The sequence below is a fragment of the Haliotis rufescens genome, unplaced genomic scaffold (assembly GCF_023055435.1).
Source record: "Haliotis rufescens isolate VD_foot unplaced genomic scaffold, xgHalRufe1.0.p SCAF_10, whole genome shotgun sequence".
NCBI lineage: Eukaryota > Metazoa > Mollusca > Gastropoda > Lepetellida > Haliotidae > Haliotis > Haliotis rufescens.
The window spans coordinates 15,512,076-15,535,182 of NW_025963780.1; the positions used below are offsets into that span (position 1 = coordinate 15,512,076).

At 46.2% G+C, this 23,107-nt stretch overlaps 1 protein-coding gene and 1 pseudogene across 1 annotated transcript; both read right to left on the reverse strand.

Annotated features, from left to right (window-relative positions):
• Nucleotides 1-6,203: 6,203 nt before the first annotated feature.
• Nucleotides 6,204-10,572, reverse strand: LOC124120943 (tubulin alpha-3 chain-like). Its single transcript, XM_046483859.2, has 3 exons — nucleotides 10,421-10,572; nucleotides 8,186-8,408; nucleotides 6,204-7,779 (listed from the first exon to the last, which is right to left on the reverse strand). The coding sequence occupies exons 1-3, from the start codon at nucleotides 10,421-10,423 to the stop codon at nucleotides 6,653-6,655; spliced, it is 1,353 nt and encodes a 450-aa protein (XP_046339815.1). The 5' UTR covers nucleotides 10,424-10,572; the 3' UTR covers nucleotides 6,204-6,652.
• A 4,012-nt stretch (nucleotides 10,573-14,584) lies between these two features.
• Nucleotides 14,585-19,818, reverse strand: LOC124120939 (annotated as a pseudogene).
• Between the last annotated feature and the right edge of the window lie 3,289 nt (nucleotides 19,819-23,107).

Below are 23,107 nucleotides of genomic sequence, written 5' to 3' on the forward strand. Positions count from 1 at the left end.
AAACACAGTGTAGGAAAGAGTAGGACAGTGGAGAGTGGAATAGAGTCGGCCAGTACAGAGTAAGGTAGAGTAGGACAGTACAGAGTAGGGTAGTATATGATAATACAAAGTAGGGTAGAGAATGAGAGAGTAAACACACAGAAAAAAACACAGTGTAGGAAAGAGTAGGACAGTGGAGAGTGGAATAGAGTCGGACAGTACAGAGTAAGGTAGAGTAGGACAGTACAGAGTAAGGTAGAGTAGGACAGGACAGAGTAAGGTAGAGTAGGACAGTACAGAGTAGGGTAGTATATGACAATACAAAGTAGGGTAGAGAATGAGAGAGTAAACACACAGAAAGAAACACAGTGTAGGAAAGAGTAGGACAGTGGAGAGTGGAATAGAGTAGGACAGTACAGAGTAAGGTAGAGTAGGACAGTACAGAGAAGGGTAGTATATGACAATACAAAGTAGGGTAGAGAATGAGAGAGTAAACACACAGAAAGAAACACAGTGTAGGAAAGAGTAGGACAGTGGAGAGTGGAATAGAGTAGGACAGTACAGTGTAGGAAAGAGTAGGACAGTACAGAGTAAGGTAGAGTAGGACAGTACAGAGTAGGGTAGAGTAGGACAGTACAGAGTAGGGTAGTATATGACAATACAAAGGAGGGTAGAGAATGATAGAGTAAACACACAGAAAGAAACACAGTGTAGGAAAGAGTAGGACAGTGGAGAGTGGAATAGAGTCGGACAGTACAGTGTAGGAAAGAGTAGGACAGTACAGAGGAAGGTAGAGTAGGACAGTACAGAGTAGGGTAGTATATGACAATACAAAGTAGGGTAGAGAATGAGAGAGTAAACACACAGAAAGAAACACAGTGTAGGAAAGAGTAGGACAGTGGAGAGTGGAATAGAGTCGGACAGTACAGAGTAAGGTAGAGTAGGACAGTACAGAGTAGGGTAGTATATGACAATACAAAGTAGGGTAGAGAATGAGAGAGTAAACACACAGAAAGAAACACAGTGTAGGAAAGAGTAGGACAGTGGAGAGTGGAATAGAGTAGGACAGTACAGAGTAAGGTAGAGTAGGACAGTACAGAGTAGGGTAGAGTAGGACAGTACAGAGTAGGGTAGTATATGACAATACAAAGTAGGGTAGAGAATGAGAGAGTAAACACACAGAAAAAAACACAGTGTAGGAAAGAGTAGGACAGTGGAGAGTGGAATAGAGTCGGACAGTACAGAGTAAGGTAGAGTCGGACAGTACAGAGTAAGGTAGAGTAGGACAGGACAGAGTAAGGTAGAGTAGGACAGTACAGAGTAGGGTAGTATATGACAACACAAAGTAGGGTAGAGAATGAGAGAGTAAACACACAGAAAGAAACACAGTGTAGGAAAGAGTAGGACAGTGGAGAGTGGAATAGAGTCGGACAGTACAGTGTAGGAAAGAGTAGGACAGGACAGAGTAAGGTAGAGTAGGACAGTACAGAGTAGGGTAGTATATGACAATACAAAGTAGGGTAGAGAATGAGAGAGTAAACACACAGAAAGAAACACAGTGTAGGAAAGAGTAGGACAGTGGAGAGTGGAATAGAGTCGGACAGTACAGAGTGAGGTAGAGTAGGACAGTACAGAGTAGGGTAGTATATGACAATACAAAGTAGGGTAGAGAATGAGAGAGTAAACACACAGAAAGAAACACAGTGTAGGAAAGAGTAGGACAGTGGAGAGTGGAATAGAGTAGGACAGTACAGTGTAGGAAAGAGTAGGACAGTACAGAGTAAGGTAGAGTAGGACAGTACAGAGTAGGGTAGAGTAGGACAGTACAGAGTAGGGTAGTATATGACAATACAAAGTAGGGTAGAGAATGAGAGAGTATACACACAGAAAGAAACACAGTGTAGGAAAGAGTAGGACAGTGGAGAGTGGAATAGAGTCGGACAGTACAGAGTAAGGTAGAGTAGGACAGTACAGAGTAGGGTAGTATATGATAATACAAAGTAGGGTAGAGAATGAGAGAGTAAACACACAGAAAGAAACACTGTGTAGGAAAGAGTAGGACAGTGGAGAGTGGAATAGAGTAGGACAGTACAGTGTAGGAAAGAGTAGGACAGTACAGAGTAGGGTAGAGTAGGACAGTACAGAGTAAGGTAGAGTAGGGCAGTACAGAGTAGGGTAGAGTAGGACAGTAAATAGTAGGGTAGTATATGACAATACAAAGTAGGGTAGAGAATGAGAGAGTAAACACACAGAAAGAAACACAGTGTAGGAAAGAGTAGGACAGTGGAGAGTGGAATAGAGTCGGACAGTACAGAGTAAGGTAGAGTAGGACAGTACAGAGTAGAGTAGAGTAGGACAGTACAGAGTAGGGTAGAGTAGTACAGTACAGAGTAGGGTAGAGTAGAACAGTACAGAGTAGGGTAGAGTAGGACAGTACAGAGGAGGGTAGAGTAGGACAGTAGGGAAGAGAGTAGGACAGTACAGAGTAGGGTAGAGTAGGGCAGTACAGAGTAGGGTAGAGTAGGACAGTACAGAGTAGGGTAGAGTAGAACAGTACAGGGAAGGGTATAGTGGAACAGTTCAGAGGGGTAGGGGATAGGGAGCTCTGAACTGGGCAAGCTGACAGGAAGCTGACTGGTGACAGACGCAGACAAACACATCATTTCCCTTTGCCCTTTGTCTGATACCAGGGGATGTCAGCAGGGGCATGGCTGGCAGGGGGATATCAGTCACAGATGACTGAACTCCAGGCTGCAGGAGTCTTGGCTGTGGGTAACCAGCAACCAGGGAGAAGTTAACAGGATTACCAGCTGGTATCCAGATAGTGTTGTTATCTACCAGACATCTGGTCCCATCTCCCATCCCCACTGTCGGCAACCCGGAGGGCAAGCGGGTCAGAGGCACTGTAATAAGTATTTGTACAAATGGAGAAATAGAAATACCAATATTATATTAAAATGTGAGAACAGCAATAACGCTACAAGAAGTAAATGAATCTAGTGGTCGCTAGCTAGATATCACCATTACCATAATATTTTCCGCAGAACCTACATTATCATAAGTGTGTGTTTAGCAGGTTGTTTAATTCTTGTAATGACATTCACTCTAAATATTTCATATCAAATGGTAATACAGTCACAGTCACTGTCTTCATAAGTCACATGTATGTGTCAAGTCGGAGATGTTCAATCAATAACCCTGCTTTTTACAGAAACGATAAAAATAATGATCCAGGTCAAATCTACTGCCCCAGGGTAGATTTAGTAGGCCTAGACGGCTATATACTAAATCTAACCCGACTCCCTTCATCAACAGAGCAATTTCCGATTGCTGCTATCTCAGCCTAGGGTAAATCCTGTTGTAAGCCTATTTCATGCAGTAATTTATAATTTATTTACAATAAAGAGTGCCATACTGATTACGACTTGTCTCAACTAGACCTAACGTACTAGGCCCTATTGCAGCTAGGCCAAGTGGCAGGGGAATTATTCCGTAATGTCTTGTAATGTAAATACCTATTCTTATATAGCAACATCACAAATTAAAACATGGTTATCAAATACCTCCTGTACTGGGATTCATGATTTTCTCCACCTCTGCAACTCGCACAAACTCTCAAAGTCGTAAACGATGCGCAACACTTGTCCAGGCCCCACTCCAGTGCAATCTGTCAAAATGGCGGACACACAGGAATATAAGGCAAGCGTTGTCATGACGCCACAAGTATCGGTAACACTGCGCATGTGAGCACTTTCGACATTTCTTGACGTCTGTCTGCCGACTACCTATGAAAGAGTTATTTAATGTTAACTATCACTTCGGAAGAAAAAAAGCCGTTCATGTGATGAAGGTTAATGTCGAGGTCATTTCTAAGGGACGGTACTCACAATAACAGCACATAATAAGAGTTACCCTCCCTGAATGTGATTTTACCACCGCTTCTATTACTATCCTCAGTATTATTTACTGAATTCGAAGCAGTACATAATTTATTAATTTGTATATCCCTGTACCCTACTTGGTGAGGACCGAGCAGTGCTGAGGGAGTGGGATCTTTCTACACCATTTACTACCTTCTGCAATGTTTCCCAGTGTATCTAGTAGTCACTCTTATACTATGATTTTAGTTGTGTGGTGCATTAGTAAATATACGCGGCTCTATGAAAAGTGGAGGCACGGGTGCCCCAGTCGTCTCCTTGGGCAGCCAGAAACCTATCATTGTTGGCTCGAATCCCGGTTCGCCCCGATTATGTTTGTAGGTTTCTCTACATCATTCCTGTGTTTGTGGGTTTCACCGAAGTGGTAAACGTCTGTGACCTGCTCACTTCGGGCTTTCCTCCCACGTTAAACCGACACACCGTGATATAACTGGAATACTGTCCAATTTGCGTTAAACCCAAGTCACCCACTCACTCACTAAATGGACAGTACTCATTCATGATTTCAGCAAACAACTTAAGAGCAGAGATCAATCGATCAAACCTAGTTCAATTCACAAGGATAACATTTATTTATTTTTAATCACAGAATCGCTTAACTAAGGATCTGTTTGTCGCCATGATAATATATCGCCACGTACATTGTGAGCTTTGTTTATTTCATTATTTGTGTAACTGTAACTATTACCATACTTTACACGATACAAACACATCTAAATCTACGTCAAAGAATAATATTCAGATGTAACACCTGCTTTCATCGACAAAGATAGTCACAACGCTTTGCATATTGAAATGTGTGTAAACACTGATGTGAAACAAATCTCATAAACCCATAAACTTCATAACGAACAGTCGGTGCTTGTATCGGCAGACACTAACCTTGATTTCAACGGAAGCACGAGGTGAGGTGAGGTGAAATGGGGTTAAACGTCGCGTCCAAGATTATTGCACTTATATAGCGACGTGCATGTACGTGTGTGTGTGTTTGTGTGGCTGCTTGTACTAGTCCGGACTGATGCCGATTTATAGTGCTAGCTCACTGAGATACCATGCCGCAGTTTAACATGAGCTCCGAGCCGACCAGTCCTTGTTTTAGCCCCTTAATGCCGAGCGCCAGACAGGGTAACAACAAGTACCATCTTTTAACGTCTTTTGGTATGACGCGGCCGGGGATCGAACCCCGGACCTTCCGCTCGCCGGGCATATTTTACTCCAACGGTTAATAAAAAATCAATCTATAACAAAATATTCTTTTCCAACTAAAAACACAGTTATTCGAGATACGGCTATAAGTCTCCTTTAAACCTCGGTGCGACACGCCTAACGTACACAGTCCCAGATCACCTCTTGTACAGTGCTGAAGCTGTTGTGTATCAAACAAGTAGAACACTGAGCAATGAGTGACAATGGTAGATATAATCATGGCAATTGGGTTGTAGGCATTCACTGTAGAAGTAGGCGGAGACTTCGCGTTCGTCAAACTGGAAAATTTCGAATTGATATTATATTTTTTCAAATCAAAGATTCTGAATTACTTCGACAGATTCAAATATATTTCAACCAATACTTTTGCCAACCGTCATAAACCTAACACGTGCCCTTCCACAGTTACCGGAAGCTAGAGAGAGATAACAAGTATATAATACCGTTAACTTACATGAAACTATAAACCTTAAAAAAACAAGATGGAAGCGCTCGTAAATCTCCAACCCTGTCCTACCATAACCCGCAATAACCCGCAAACAGATTACGAAATACAAACTGAAAGGAAACTTCTCTCAAAAGCAACTACGTCACTGTCAACAGAACGTACAGAGTGTTGCGTTCAAATGACACGAGTGTCTTAGCCAGGCACGTGTTTACAACTTCGGTGTCACTTAATTTAAAAACAACGTGCAACGTACCTAGTTACGATGCTGTTATATGAGTGGATCATATTAACCTGGTAGGTGCCATCCTTTGTATATTTATCGGGTTGGCACGATCATGTTTCTAGGATTTATAGCACCAAAGTAGTAAACGTGTAAGACCTGCATCCCCGCGGGCATTCACTCACTCACTCCGATCCTCGGTCGGTCCGTACGATAAACATGGGGCGTACATGGGATTTATTCTGCCCCGGAATCCCAACAGGAGTCACTTGAAGTGAACAAGAAGGTTCTATCGTATGAAGACACGAACAAAATAGCGGAGTTAAACCCAACTCGCCAACTCACATGCCAAGTGATATCTCAGGATGCAAAAGTTTCTTTCTCTTTGTTGACACATGTGAACAGCCAAATGTTTATGTTATTGTTTATTCAATTCTAAATTTGACCAGAAATTGATTATTGACAATATATATAACATTCACAATTATAAGTACTTTATTCTGCAAACCTACTCTCTGCAACATTTGCAAGCCCAGTCACAACTGTAACACATGATTGTGTACTTAATAAGTCACTTTGAAAATAAACAATATAAATTGAAAAATGGCACCGGTGAGACTGTTTCACGAGACACCTGATGTTATGATGGCTTGTGCAAAATATAGAATATATATATATAATTATGTTTAGATTACCAGTAGATTCGTTGAGACCGTCGTTGTTGATGAAAACGTGGTAATAGATACATGATTTAACAATATGATTGTAATGTAAAATAGTGTCAAATACAATAAGCATTAAGTTCAATTTCAATTCCCATTGAACTATCTCAAAGCTCAGAAACGGACGTACAAGAGGTCATCAGTACTCTTCCTCGTCTTCACCTTGTTCCTCCATCGAGTCGACTCCAACCTCCTCGTAGTCCTTCTCCAGAGCAGCCAAGTCTTCACGGGCCTCTGAGAACTCTCCCTCCTCCATACCCTCACCCACGTACCAGTGGACGAAGGCACGCTTGGCGTACATCAGGTCGAACTTGTGGTCAAGACGAGCCCAGGCCTCGGCGATGGCTGTTGTGTTTGCCAACATGCAGACGGCTCTCTGGACCTTGGCCAGGTCACCACCGGGGACAACAGTTGGTGGTTGGTAGTTGATGCCGACCTTGAACCCAGTGGGGCACCAGTCGACAAACTGGATGGTTCTCTTTGTTTTAATTGCTGCGACTGCAGCGTTGACGTCCTTCGGGACGACATCACCACGGTAGAGAAGACAACAGGCCATGTACTTTCCGTGACGGGGGTCACATTTAACCATCTGGTTGGCGGGTTCGAAGCAGGAAGTTGTTAATTCTCCAACTGTCAACTGCTCATGGTAGGCCTTCTCCGCAGAGATGACTGGGGCATAGTTAGCAAGAGGAAAGTGGATACGAGGGTAGGGCACCAAGTTGGTCTGGAACTCGGTCAGATCCACGTTCAGGGCTCCATCGAAACGAAGAGAAGCAGTGATGGAGCTGACGATTTGACCAATCAGGCGGTTCAGGTTGGTATAGGTTGGTCTGGCAATGTCAAGATTACGCTTGCAGATGTCGTAGATGGCCTCGTTGTCGACCATGAAAGAGACATCAGAGTGTTCCAGGGTGGTGTGGGTGGTCAGGATGGAGTTGTAGGGCTCCACCACGGCGGTAGACACCTGCGGGGCGGGATAGATCGAAAACTCCAGCTTCGACTTCTTTCCATAGTCTACACTCAGTCGTTCCAGAAGAAGGGAACAAAATCCAGATCCCGTGCCACCACCGAAGCTGTGGAAGATGAGGAAACCCTGAAGTCCACTACACTGGTCAGCTAATTTCCTCAGACGGTCAAGGACGAGGTCGACGATTTCCTTTCCGATGGTGTAGTGGCCACGGGCGTAGTTGTTGGCGGCGTCCTCCTTGCCGGTGATCAGCTGCTCGGGGTGGAACAGCTGGCGATAGGTACCAGTACGGATTTCATCTGTTTATAAAACAAATGACAAAAATGACGTTGGGGTGTATAAACTCTGAAGGGTGTGTCAAGCATGGTTATGTAAAAATAAACTGTTCTTCTAATGAATTACACGGGCACGGGTGGCCCAGTCGTCTATAGCGCCGCGATTCGCTGTGCAGAGTTGCGTCCCTTGAGCACGCCGAAACCTATGATTGTAGGTTCGAATCCCTGTTCGACCCGATTATGTTTCTAGGTTTGTCAGCACCATACCCATGCTCAAGGGTTTCACAGTAGTGGTACACGTCTGAGACCTGCATCGCTTCGGGCTTTCCTCACACATTAAGCTGACACGCCGCGATCTAACTTGAATAATGCGGCTCACTCACTCTTATGAATTACAGTTTTTCATGTTACATTGATCACTTAAACCTACCGACAACAGTAGGTTCGAGGTCGACGAAGACAGCCCTGGGGACGTGTTTCCCTGCTCCAGTCTCGCTGAAGAAAGTGTTGAAGGAGTCGTCTCCGTAACCAATCGTCTTGTCTGAGGGCATCTGACCATCAGGCTGGATGCCGTGCTCCAGACAATACAACTCCCAGCATGCATTGCCCATCTGACATCCGGCCTGGCCGACGTGGACGGAAAGACATTCCCTCTGCAACCAACAAATGATGCATTGATTTCAATAATTGCTACTTTTTAACTTCCTAAATCACAGACGTAAATGCTGATTGAAAAACAGCAACAAAGGTAGCATTATTCCACGTGGAGTACCTACAAAGTGAATCTTTATATGACTCAAATACCAACATGCCTATGAGACGCAACACTTGCAACTTGCAACATGTAAACTTGATAACGGGTGGCCCGTCTAAGGTGCCGCAATTCGCCGTGCAGAGTTGAAACCTATAGTTCGTGGGTTCGAATCTGAGTTCACCCCTGTTATGTTTCTAGGTTTGTCAGCACCATACCCGTGCTCTAGGGTTTCACCGAAGTGGTAAACGTCTGAGACCTGCACCACTTCGGGCTTTCCTCCCACATTAAGCTGACACGCCGTGATATAACTCGAATATTGTTAAAAGCGGCGTTAAACCAAACTAACTCACTCACTCACTCACTCATATTTAAAGTGCCTTAATTTCTACACACTGTATTTCGATGTATGCAAATGAATGCAGGTACTTTTAAGATACGTCGATGAATTATTATAAATTTGTATAAGGTATTGAATTCAGCTCTTTTTGTAAACTTCATGTAATCAGTGAATGAGATCGATGTACATTATGACAGACATGTTTAAAGTTTTTTTATACCGGTACAAGTATTTGCATCGTTTCTAATTTGATATTCATATACCATATGGATTATTACTGTGTGTGACTAATCAATACTTTCAATGTACTTCGACAAGTGCAGTGTTGAAATGAAAAGTAGTCATTGATTTAATGGCACCAGTTAGCCTGTGTTGTCTAGGTCAATGTAGAGACAGAGCATCCTTTCTCTGGTAGCCTTGGTGATGGTACTTCAGAGCATGTTTATTGGTTGCTATGGTAATCATACACAAACGGAACAATGTTATGCGCGCCGTCGTGAGGGAAGCTTGTCAAAAGTACAATTCAATGATGACATGGGATCTTTATCTTGAAAGACCTAAGTGACAAAAGTTTGTATTTCACTCTATAGAGCATTCTAAATTTTACATTCCTGCAAACGAACAGCTATGATGTTTACATGTACTTACATGTGATCATGGAAATATCTGTATTCTACACAGCTATATATATATAAAAAATGTAAGCAGGTTTCGAATATTCTTATAATAACATAATAACTCTGTATCTTCCAAAGAAGATAATGTATAAGAAATATAAAATATCTAAATTAATATGGAAACTTAGGACATAGATTGAAGTGTAATACTGCTAGCTAATACCGATACATATTGTAATACTGTAAATTTGAATTGACTTTATTATACGCCGAAGTGGGAGGGGATAGAGGAATGTCCGTCACGTTCATTTCCGAAGCAGAACTCAAAAAACATTTAATATTTCTTAACCAAACTTTGTACACGTATTCCTTAGGTGTTGAACTGTTGCCTTTTGTCACTTGGAGATTTTAAACATTTTTCATTTTTCTGGTATCCATTGAAACAAGTTGGACTTTTCTGGGTAGGGTTCTTTTCCGGGGTATAACTTGGAAACTATGACATATTTGGTCACGAAACTTGGTATGTGTATAGACAATGGGATGAATTGGAGTAATTTGCCAATCAGGGCATTTGATATTTTTCATTTTTCCGTTTTTCATGAAATATGTCAGACCTAGAGCATGTTTGGGTAATGTTTCATCTGGCTTGCTATTCAGAAACAATCTCGCATTTTTGTATGAATGTTTTCATATACACAGGTCAAAGAACCAAACAGTACCTTCTCCTTATATGGATATACTTCCTAGTCTTTTAATATCTCCCCCGTTAATGAATACATTAGCTGAATCTTTATCAAAACAATGCGGACTATTTAAATGGATACGAAAACACTCTTGGCGGGGATATAAGTATTTTATGCTTGTTGAATATTACTTTATAAATAAAAACAATTCTTAATAAATCAATGTAATGTCGATAATACGTTTTTTTCAATCTTATATGACATAAGTACTTACCATTATTCTGATGTGGTGAAAGTTGGAGAAGTTATATGGTTCACAAGCGCTCGTTAAGACCTTGATTCGGCGCGACACGAGAGCAAATGATAGGAAAGCTAGAACATCGGTGTTTTTAAAGAATTTTGTTCCGTCGTCAACATACAGCTGTTGTTGTGTGACTGTACCTAGTTACCAGACAATGGATTTTTATTTATTCAAACAAAACTACACACGTCCATCCCTGTGGTTAGACCAATAACGCCACTCTTGCTTCCAGCGTCATGTTGTTGTAGTATTGACTTCACTCGCTACAACAGCGATGGACAATCAGAAAACTTTCTGCGTGCAGTAAAGTGTGTATTGAAACCTTGGCGACACTGGTTCATTAAAATGCAGAAATGCAAATGGACCATTAGTATCGTTGTTGCCAAGTGCATAAATATGCATGTGAATTTTGTGAATTGCAAGCGGTGTTATTACCTTTGAATATATTTTCAGACACAAATTGCTATATTTGCATCTGAACGAACCTAGTGGCACCTTTATGATAATTTTGCCATATTTAATTCGTAATCGCAAATGAGTATTTGAGACAGTGCAAAGAGGTTACTTTTTCAAGAGAATCACTGTTTGGATATGAAAACATCCACTGTGCGGCTCCTCAGTGGTTGATCGGGACCTACACGGTATTTCCTTCTGTTGTGGGGACTCAAAGGAACCAATTTGAGATTCAAACATGGATAAGTGGTCACACGTTGGCATCAATGATGGGTTTGCGACAGACACATCGCTGCCCCTCACGACACATGGACACCGGCCGCACCAGGCCATCCACAACTCTGCCATCTGGAACCCTACTGTACCAAACTACATCATCTACCACATTGACGCCCCGCCACGTCAAATATATCAGCATCACAGCAAACATTATCACCTCACACGCCAAAACATCAAATCACTTCACCTAACACACCAACACCGCCAAACCCCATCAGCTAACACAAAACAACCTCAAATCCCATCGCCTCACACACCACCACGCCAAACCCCATCACCTCACACACCACAACAACAAGTCCCATCACCTAACACACCACCACGCCAAACTCCATCACCTCACACACCACAACAACAAGTCCCATCACCTAGCACACCACCACGCCAAACCCCATCACCTCACACACCACCACATCAAGACCCATCACCTAACACGCCACCACGCGAAACCCCATCACCTCACACACCAACACACCAAGTCCCATCACCTAACACACCACCACGCCAAACCCCATCACCTCAAACACCACAACACCAAGCCCCATCACCTAGCACACCACCACGCCAAACCCCATCACCTCACACACCACCACATCAAGCCCCATCACCTAACACGCCACCACGTGAAACCCCATCACCTCACACACCACCACACCAAGCACCATCACCTAACACGCCACCACGCCAAACCCCATCACCTCACACACCAACACACCAACACACCAAGCACCATCACCTAACACGCCACCACAACACCACGCGAAACTACATCACCTCACACACCACCACACAAAGCCCCATCACCTAACACGCCACCACGCCAAACCCCATCACCTATTACGCCACCACGCAGAACTCCATCACCTCACACACCACCACACCAAGGCCCATCACCTAACACGCCACCACATCCAACTCCATCACCTAACACGCCACCACATCCAACCCCATCAACTAACACGCCACCACATTCAACCCCATCACCTCACACGCCACCACACCAGGCACCATCAACTAACACGCCACCACATCCAACCCCATCACCTAACACGCCACCACATCCAACCCCATCAACTATCACGCCACCACATCCAACCCCTTCACCAAACACGCCACCACATCCAACCCCATCAACTATCACGCCACCACATCCAACCCCATCAACTATCACGCCACCACATCCAACCCCTACACCTAACACGCCACCACATCCAACCCCATCAACTAACACGCCACCACATCCAACTTCATCAACTAACACGCCACCACATCCAACCCCATCAACTAACACGCCACCACATCCAACCCCATCAACTATCACGCCACCACATCCAACCCCTTCACCTAACACGCCACCACATCCAACCCCATCAACTATCACGCCACCACATCCAACCCCTTCACCTAACACGCCACCACATCCAACCCCATCAACTATCACGCCACCACATCCAACCCCTTCACCTAACACGCCACCACATCCAACCCCATCAACTAACACGCCACCACATCCAACCCCACTAACTATCACGCCACCACATCCAACCCCATCACCTAACACGCCACCACATCCAACCCCATCAACTATCACGCCACCACATCCAACCCCATCAACTATCACGCCACCACATCCAACCCTTTCACCTAACACGCCACCACATCCAACCCCATCAACTAACACGCTAACACATCCAACCCCATCACCTAACACGCCACCACACCAAGCACCATCAACTAACACGCCACCACATCCAACCCCACCAACTGACACGCTACTACATCCAACCCCATCAACTAACACGCCACCACATCCAACCCCATCAACTAACACACCACTAGTCTTATTTTAATCATTCAATAAGAATTCACCTCTCCTTCTAACATAAGTTTTTACCTTTGCTCGAAGGAACGAACCCCGTTAACGTCTGAGTGACAGCGCGGTGTATATTCTCACATGAACTCGAATTATTAAGAAGTAATCAAACTCGTGTAAGGTCGTATTCCAAGATGACTTCCATTCATCAAACGATTGTTTCTGTAAAATATTTCAAATTCATTTTAGTTTGGAGTGAATCTGGTGATTGCAGATCATTCCCTACAGTGAGGCACCACGGTCACTGGGCAACTAAGTCACACATCGATTCAACTGTGTACTGTCTGGAGTCGGGGTGGAACTAGGGGGAATCAAAGTGTGCAATTTCTCCACTGTGGGACATGTACTGTCAAACGGGTGGGGTTGCAATGAGACCAGGGCGTGACAGGCCTATAACATAGCGAGCGGTATGACAGGGCCACAATTCTTGACCACGAACGGTTTGAGGGCGGTAGTGTCATGGTGTTGGGCGGTATCGCACATGACAGGCGAACAATTTATTGTGTTATTGTGAATGGACATTGACTGGCCAGCGATACATTGACGACATTAAGCGTCCTGTCGTTGTTCCATTCGCTGTGGACTGCAAGATCACAAGGCCACCCCACATCCGCGTGCCCAGGTCGTCACCAGGTTATCTCCGACAAGAAGGCATACCCGCTAAGTCCCCTGTCGTGTCCCAAATTAATCATTTGTTGGTGTTTTTGGATGGAGAGTGTACGCCAGAGACCCACCACCACCCAGTTTGAGGTAGCTCTCCAGGCGGAATAGCAGGCAATACCCAGGGCCACCACACGAACGTTAATCAACAATATGCCATCAAGGTATTGTGCATGTATCGCCCAACTTTGTGGACACAGATACTAGATGACTACAATCGGCATTGCTTCGGGCTTTCCTCCCACGTTAAGCTGAGACGCCGTGACATAACTTTATATGTATCGCCAAACATGGTGGACACACCTGATAGTGATCTACACGCCCAAAATTTATTTTACAGACATTTATCGTCATTACACCTTCACTATCATTGCATCAACTACCTTGTGTTTTGTCGGTAGTATATTTATTGTCCTTCGACAGTAGACTCAATGGAAAATCGGCTGTTGCATGTGAATAGCTCGTTCCACTTAGTCGACTCCATCCATGAATAGATGGACAATAGAAAGCCATAACAAAAACCACCATCTCGACCTCTGTAATGTTGATGGAAAGCAACACAAATGGTGGAAGTAGATGATAGTGGTACTTTATTCATTCCTATACAGTATATCAACACTCAGTCTGATATCCATTAAGTAACCAGGGTACGGAGAGACCATGTTCAAACTGGAAAGGCAGATTTGCTTGCAAAACCAAAAAGATACAGTAACCCGAGTATTTATTTTACCAAAAAACTTCAAGGATGGATAAGCAAAATATGACGACTTTTAACTGGCTCTTAATGCTTGAAATCACACGTGCCTGGACGGATGTTTTTCAAACATTACATTTAACTGGAAGGAAAACGGTCGTGCCGATAAAGGCCATGGTTCCGTGTCTAGTAGTCCTTCCCTTCTTGCTGTTCATCCTGGGTGGAATCAATACCGACCTCCTCGTAGTCCTTCTCCAGGGCTGCCAAGTCCTCACGGGCCTCGGAGAACTCTCCCTTCTCTATACTCTCACCCATATACCAGTGGACGAAGGCACGCTTGGCGTACATCAGGTCGAGACGAGCCCAGGCCTCGGCGATGGCAGTGGTGTTTGCCAACATGCAGGCGGCTCTCTGTACCTTGGCCAGGTCACCACCGGCGACAACAGTTGACGGTTGGTCGTTGATACCGACTTTGAAACCAGTGGGAGACCGGTCGACGAACTGGATGGTTCTCTTGGTCTTGATTGTGGCGATGGCAGCATTGATATCTTTTGGTACGACATCACCACGGTGACTTCAGCGACAGTCAGCTGCTCGTGGTAGGCCTTCTCCTCGGACATGACTGAGGCGTAGTTGGCCAGAGGGAAGTGGATATGTGGGTAGGGCACCAAAGTGGTCTGAAACTCCGTCAGATCAACGTTCAGGGTACCGTCAAATCGGAGAGAGGCAGTGATTGAGCTGACGATCTGACCAATCAGACGGTTCAGGTTGGTATAGGTTGGTCTTGCAATGTCAAGGTTACGTCTGCAGATATCGTAAATAGCCTCGTTGGCGACCATGAAGGCGACATCAGAGTGCTCCAGGGTGGTGTGGGTAGTCAAGAGGGAGTTGTAGGGCTCCACGACAGCAGTAGAGACCTGAGGAGCTGGATAGATAGCAAACTCTGGCTTGGATTTCTTGCTGTAGTTAACGCTGAGGCGCTCAAGAAGCAGTGAAGTGAAGCCGGAGCCAGTGCCACCACCTAAGCTGTGGAAAATGAGAAAGCCCTGGAGTCCAGTGCACTGGTCAGCTAGTTTCCTGATTCGGTCGTAAATAGCCTCGTTTGTGACCATGAAGGCAACATCTGAGGCATCAACTGCGTCGTGGGTAGTCAGTACTCTTCCTCATCTTCACCTTGTTCCTCCATCGAGTCGACTCCAACCTCCTCGCAGTCCTTCTCCAGAGCAGCCAAGTCCTCACGAGCCTCGGAGAACTCTCTCTCTCTCCTCCTTACCCTCACCCACGCTTGGCGTACATCAGGTCGAACTTGTGTTCCAGGTGGTCAGGATGGAGTTGTAGGGCTCCACGACGGCAGTAGAGACCTGAGGAGCTGGATAGATAGCAAACAAGCTTCGTTCTCTTGCCGTAGTCAACGCTGAGGCGCTCAAGAAGCAGTGAAGTGAAGCCGGGGCCAGTGCCACCACCTAATCTGTAGAAAATGAGAAACCCCTGCAGTCCAGTGCACTGGTCAGCTAGATTTCTGGCGCGGTCAAGGACGAGTTCAGTGAGCTCTTTGCCCACTGTGTAGTGGCCACGGGCGTAGTTGTTGGCGGCGTCCTCCTTGCCGGTGATCAGCTGCACGGGGTGGAACAACTGGTAGTAGGTGCCGGTACGGACCCCATCAGCTGATTTTTTTTATATCAATGTTTAAAAGTCACTTAAACATTATTTCTTAGTAGCGCCAATGGCACACTATTTGCGTCATAAAATTAACCAAAATGCCCTTTACACTTCTGAATTAAATTATAAATATCATATCAGAGAGTATTAAAGTAATGAAGGTATGACGTCATGCAATCAACAAAGTCTATACATCATCCACTAAACACGACACTTACCGACAACAGTGGGTTCGAGGTCGATGAAGACAGCCCTGGGGACGTGTTTCCCTGCTCCAGTCTCGCTGAAGAAAGTGTTGAAGGAGTCGTCCCTATCCCCAAGGGTCTTATCCGAGGGCATCTGACCATCATGTTGGATGCCGTGCTCCAGACAGTACAACTCCCAGCATGCATTGCCTATCTGACATCCGGCCTGGCCGACGTGGATAGAGATACATTCCCTCTGGAAACAATGAATAAGGTTGAAAAGAACACTATGCGTGAAAAGACCTCTGTAGACCACGTGTTCGATGTTGAATTGCGAGTCTATCACAAGATATTAAGAAGGTCAGTGCGCGAATCGAACGAGTAACGGCTCACGAAATAACGAATGTACAGTAATTCCATTCCGCAGCGAACTTGTGGATCACATGTCTGTCCACGTCACCAACGCACATGACGTGACGCCCCGTTTAATGTTTTGCACGTTTAACACAGACGACCGTTACGTTAGAGACCCGTCGACACCACGTTTCAACCCATCGACAAACTCGCCATTCGAGAGAGACAGGATGGCCTTCGTTGGAGCAGACATCTGCACACAGAATTGTGACAGTGATTTAGACAACCTTGTGTGTGAATGGATTCAAACGGATTTTTTAGTTCAGGACTGCTAACCTGAAATTGTAACATGAACGGTTATGTAAAACCACGTGGGCAGAAATTTGAGACATGTTTTCTTGGTCTAATGGCTCTATAGGTCGTATGAACTGCGCGTGTTTTGTGTTCTCCGCCTCTTGAACGTGTATCGGACTGTTTGACACCAGAGGGAAATGACGCATCCATGCATCTGACTTTGTGAAACTCTTTGACGGAACGATGAATACATGCTAATAAGCTTGTATTTACAATGGAAGCCTGGCACAGGAATGAATTGTCAGTTATACATCTTGCCTGTTTGTGTCATGGCCTTTACTAGGTAAGTATCTGTTACATACGGAAGCATTTTTGGGCCACCTGTATTTATATATATACTGAACCGCAAAAGAAACGTCAGTATTGATAGATATAGGAGAAACCTTATTTGTCCAAACACTGTAAACATACTTTGAGACATATTAAAAAGATGATCATCAAGGTTGAAATTAAAGTGTCAAATGTTCTTAAAGTGAAACACAACACAAGTCTCTGAGAAAAATGCCATCACAAGTCAGTATCTCGTGAGTCCGCCATGTGCATTGATGACTGCCGTGCAACGTCGATCCATGGAGTGAATGAGGCGGTTGATGAAGGTTACAGGCACTGGAGCCCACACTCTGAGGAACGCCTGACGCAGTTCAGATGCAATTGTCGGTCTTGGTCGGACATCATTCAGCCGTATGTGGTCCTTACGTGGACTTGAAACGCATGGGCTACTTGCCGGGCGGTTTGTCCAGGTTGCAATCGTCCAAGGGGTTGGTGTCGCTGATTTCTTGTCAATCTTGGCATGGGGTAGCAATTCAATAACGAATGAATGTTATCCGATCTGGGTGGATTTCTATAGGGCAAGAAATGGGGGAACGCATGTGCATTTCAATTTGCACGGAACTCACGTGCATCGGGTTACCATGGCCGTTGCCGTGATGCGTTTAGGCGATTGGTTTTATTGTCATCTGCCTGGTTTTTTTATCATCAAAATTTATTTTTTTTCGGACAAGGTAATGTTAAATTTTAGAAACTTTGACAAATATTTATTTATGTTACTTGGGGTGACATTTCTTTTGCGGTTCAGTATATATTATTTTTGGAAATTTAGATATACAAAGTTGAAATTTCAAGATGCATACGTTGAAATTTTAAGTTAAAATCTTGAAATATTTCTTTTATTATCTTGAAATTGCAACTTAGTATGTATCTTGAATTTTCAACTTAGTAGAAAAACATGGTCCTAAAAGCTTCCTTAGTGACACATGTATCAGGAGTGACTATATCGGTATCACCAATCACAATGCCTGTCGAGACGCAACGAATTCTATGAATTAATTGAATATACAGTTGGTTGGTAAGTAAATGATGTTTTTTTTACCTTTTACCTAGGCACATCGATATGTGTCTTGAAGAATAATTATCGATATTCATTTCAGTTGTTGCTTTCTAGATAATCCGATCTAAAGATAACGCTTGTTCGATCCCTGTTCGGTCAAACAAACAAGTAAACATCAGATACCGATGATAGATTCCATTCACATTATTTCACAACAAATGTTGCTGATGGCGGACAAACGACTTTTTGGTTGACTGATCATGAGTATGCCGATGTAAACGGGAAACAATGGCCGTCATGGTAACCTGCACGGAAGGCTGCAGACCACACGAGACCATAGACCTACGTTAATGGCAACGCTTTCAAAACGAATTCATCCGATTCAGGAATACATTCTACATTAATATTGAATAAAGGAGGCAATGAAGAGACAGACAGACACATATCGACATAATTTCATGATATAAATTGAGTAAAGCATAACCTTCAGCAATATTCCAGCTACATCACAAGGGTATAGATATGTGTTAACGTACACTCGCCCACAAAGTGAACGCTCAGTTTACAGTAGCCTGGGAACACATTACACATCACCCCTTTACATAGCTGTCCAACGACGTCAGATTTAAAGATTAAATTAAACACTCATGTTTACTGTCATCCAGAATGTCATTGACCTGGATATCTATTTGATAGCACATTTGGATATAACTATTAATCTCCATCGTGGTAAGTCGAATTATTTACCTGACTGAATTTAGAACTAGGTTCTGAACCGGTTCATCAAACCTTAATGCCAATAGAAGTTTCATGCCACAAGTACCTGCCAGCGAGCGTCTAAAGTTATACAATGTTGGTCCTGCTTCAGAACTATGTACCCAAAACACCAAGGCGTCCATATCAACAGCAGTGGCATAATATAGTGTTAATGATGTAACCAGATTAATAAACTCCCCCTGTTGTGCGTCAGACAGTATCTGACCTGTCAGAGAAGAACACGCTCGAACCTTTTGATGGATACTGGCTAGCGAATGAAACTTTGCCAACTCTCGCTATCAATATTTCGTCTCAAGCATTTCAATAATTTTAATACGACACTGGTGCATCGGGTATTTTATCTGCATACAGTCACTGAATCGGGAAGCCTCGCTTGGTTGATAATGCGGACTGAGTCGGTGTATTTGCCTGTATCTCACACACACAACACAAGAACATGTGTCACTAGCTTTCTAGCGCCATGTTGGCAGGACAGTGTACGTGGCTGTCTCTGGTTGTCGGTTACCTTTGATTGTCCCTTGTTCTCTCTGTTTTTCTTTGGTTTCCTCTTATTCCTCTTGGTTGTCTTCCATTATCTGTGATTATGTCCTCTTTCATTCTCCCTTGGTCACTTGTCCCACAACACAGCCAGCCCCATCACCGCACACACCCAACCCCATACTCCATCACCTCACACACCGTCACCCCATACTCCATCGCCGCACACACCGTCACCCCATACTCCATCGCCGCACACACCGTCACCCCATACTCCATCGCCGCACACACCCAACCCCATAATCCATCACCTCACACACCGTCACCCCATACTCCATCGCCGCACACACCCTCACCCCATACTCCATCACCTCACACACCCAACCCCATACTCCATCACCTCACACACCACCACACCATACTCCATCGCCGCACACACCGCCACACCCAACCCCATCACCGCACACACCCAACCCCATACTCCATCACCTCACACACCACCACACCATACTCCATCACCTCACACACCGTCACCCCATACTCCATCACCTCACACACCGTCACCCCATACTCCGTCACCTCACACACCACCACACCATACTCCATCACCTCACACACCGCCACCCCATACTCCATCACCTCACACACCGTCAACCCATACTCCGTCACCTCACACACCGCCACCCCATACTCCATCGCCGCACACACCGCCACACCCAACCCCATGACTTCACACACCACCACACCATACTCCATCACCTCACACACCGCCACCCCATACTCCATCACCTCACACACCGTCACCCCATACTCCGTCACCTCACACACCGTCACCCCATACTCCATCACCTCACACACCGTCACCCCATACTCCATCACCTCACACATCGTCACCCCATACTCCATCACCTCACACACCGTCACCCCATACTACATCGCCGCACACACCGTCACCCTATACTCCATCGCCGCACACACCGCCACACCCAACCCCATGACTTCACACACCACCACACCATACTCCATCACCTCACACACCGTCAACCCATACTCCATCACCTCACACACCGCCACACCCAACCCAATCACTTCACACACCACCACACCATACTCCAACACTTCACACACCGCAACCCCAAACTCCATCATCTCACACACCACCACACCCAACCCCATCACTTCACACACCACCACCCCATACTCCATCGCCGCACACACCACCACACCCCAACACTTCACACACCGCAACCCTATACTCCATCACTTCACACACCACCACACACAACCCCAACACTTCACACACCGCAACCCCATACTCCATCACCTCACACACCGCCACCCAATACTCTATCACCGCACACACCGCCACCCCATACTCCATCACCTCACACACCGCCACCCAATACTCCGTCACCTCACATACCGCCACCCCATACTCCATCACCTCACACACCGCCACCCCATACTCCATCACCTCACACACCGCCACCCCATACTCCGTCACCTCACACACCGCCACCCCATACTCCATCACCTCACACACCGCCACCCCATACTCCATCACCTCACACACCGCCACCACCAAACACCATTACAGCACACACCGCAACCCCATACTCCATCATCTCACACACCGCCACCCCATACTCCGTCACCTCACACACCGCCACCCCATACTCCATCACCTCACACACCGCCACCCCATACTCCAACACCCCATACTCCATCACCTCACACACCGCCACCCCATACTCCATCACCCCATACTCCATCACCTCACACACCGCCACCCCATACTCCATCACCTCACACACCGCCACCCCATACTCCATCATCTCACACACCGCCACCCCATACTCCATCATCTCACACACCGCCACCCCATACTCCATCACCTCACACACCGCCACCCCATACTCCATCACCCCATACTCCATCACCTCACACACCGCCACCCCATACTCCATCACCCCATACTCCATCACCTCACACACCGCCACCCCATACTCCATCACTTCACACACCACCACCCCATACTCCATCGCCGCACACACCACCACACCCCAACACTTCACACACCGCAACCCTATACTCCATCACTTCACACACCACCACACACAACCCCAACACTTCACACACCGTAACCCCATACTCTATCACCGCACACACCGCCACCCCATACTCCATCACCTCACACACCGCCACCCCATACTCCGTCACCTCACACACCGCCACCCCATACTCCATCACCTCACACACCGCCACCCCATACTCCATCACCTCACATACCGCCACCCCATACTCCATCACCTCACACACCGCCACCCTATACTCCATCACCTCACACACCGCCACCCCATACTCCGTCACCTCACACACCGCCACCCCATACTCCATCACCTCACACACCGCCACCCCATACTCCATCACCTCACACACCGCCACCACCAAACACCATTACAGCACACACCGCAACCCCATACTCCATCATCTCACACACCGCCACCCAATACTCCGTCACCTCACACACCGCCACCCCATACTCCATCACCTCACACACCGCCACCCCATACTCCATCACCCCATACTCCATCACCTCACACACCGCCACCCCATACTCCATCACCCCATACTCCATCACCTCACACACCGCCACCCCATACTCCGTCATCTCACACACCGCCACCCCATACTCCATCATCTCACACACCGCCACCCCATACTCCATCACCCCATACTCCATCACCTCACACACCGCCACCCCTTACTCCATCACCCCATACTCCATCACCTTACACACCGCCACCCCATACTCCATCATCTCACACACCGCCACCCCATACTCCATCACCCGATACTCCATCACCTCACACACCGCCACCCCATACTCCATCATCTCACACACCGCCACCCCATACTCCATCATCTCACACACCGCCACTCCATACTCCATCACCCCATACTCCATCACCTCACACACCGCCTCCCCATACTCCATCACCTCTCACACCGCCACCCCATACTCCATCACCTCACACACCGCCACCCCATACTCCATCACCTCACACACCGCCACCCCATACTCCATCACCTCACACACCGCCTCCCCATACTCCATCACCTCACACACCGCCACCCCATACTCCATCACCTCACACACCGCCACCCCATACTCCATCACCTCACACACCGCCACCCCATACTCCATCATCTCACACACCGCCACCCCATACTCCATCATCTCACACACCGCCACCCCATACTCCATCACCTCACACACCGTCACCCCATACTCCATCACCTCACACACCGCCTCCCCATACTCCATCATCTCACACACCGCCACCCCATACTCCATCATCTCACACACCGCCACTCCATACTCCATCACCCAATACTCCATCACCTCACACACCGCCTCCCCATACTCCATCACCTCTCACACCGCCACCCCATACTCCATCACCTCACACACCGCCACCCCATACTCCATCACCTCACACACCGCCACCCCATACTCCATCACCTCACACACCGCCTCCCCATACTCCATCACCTCACACACCGC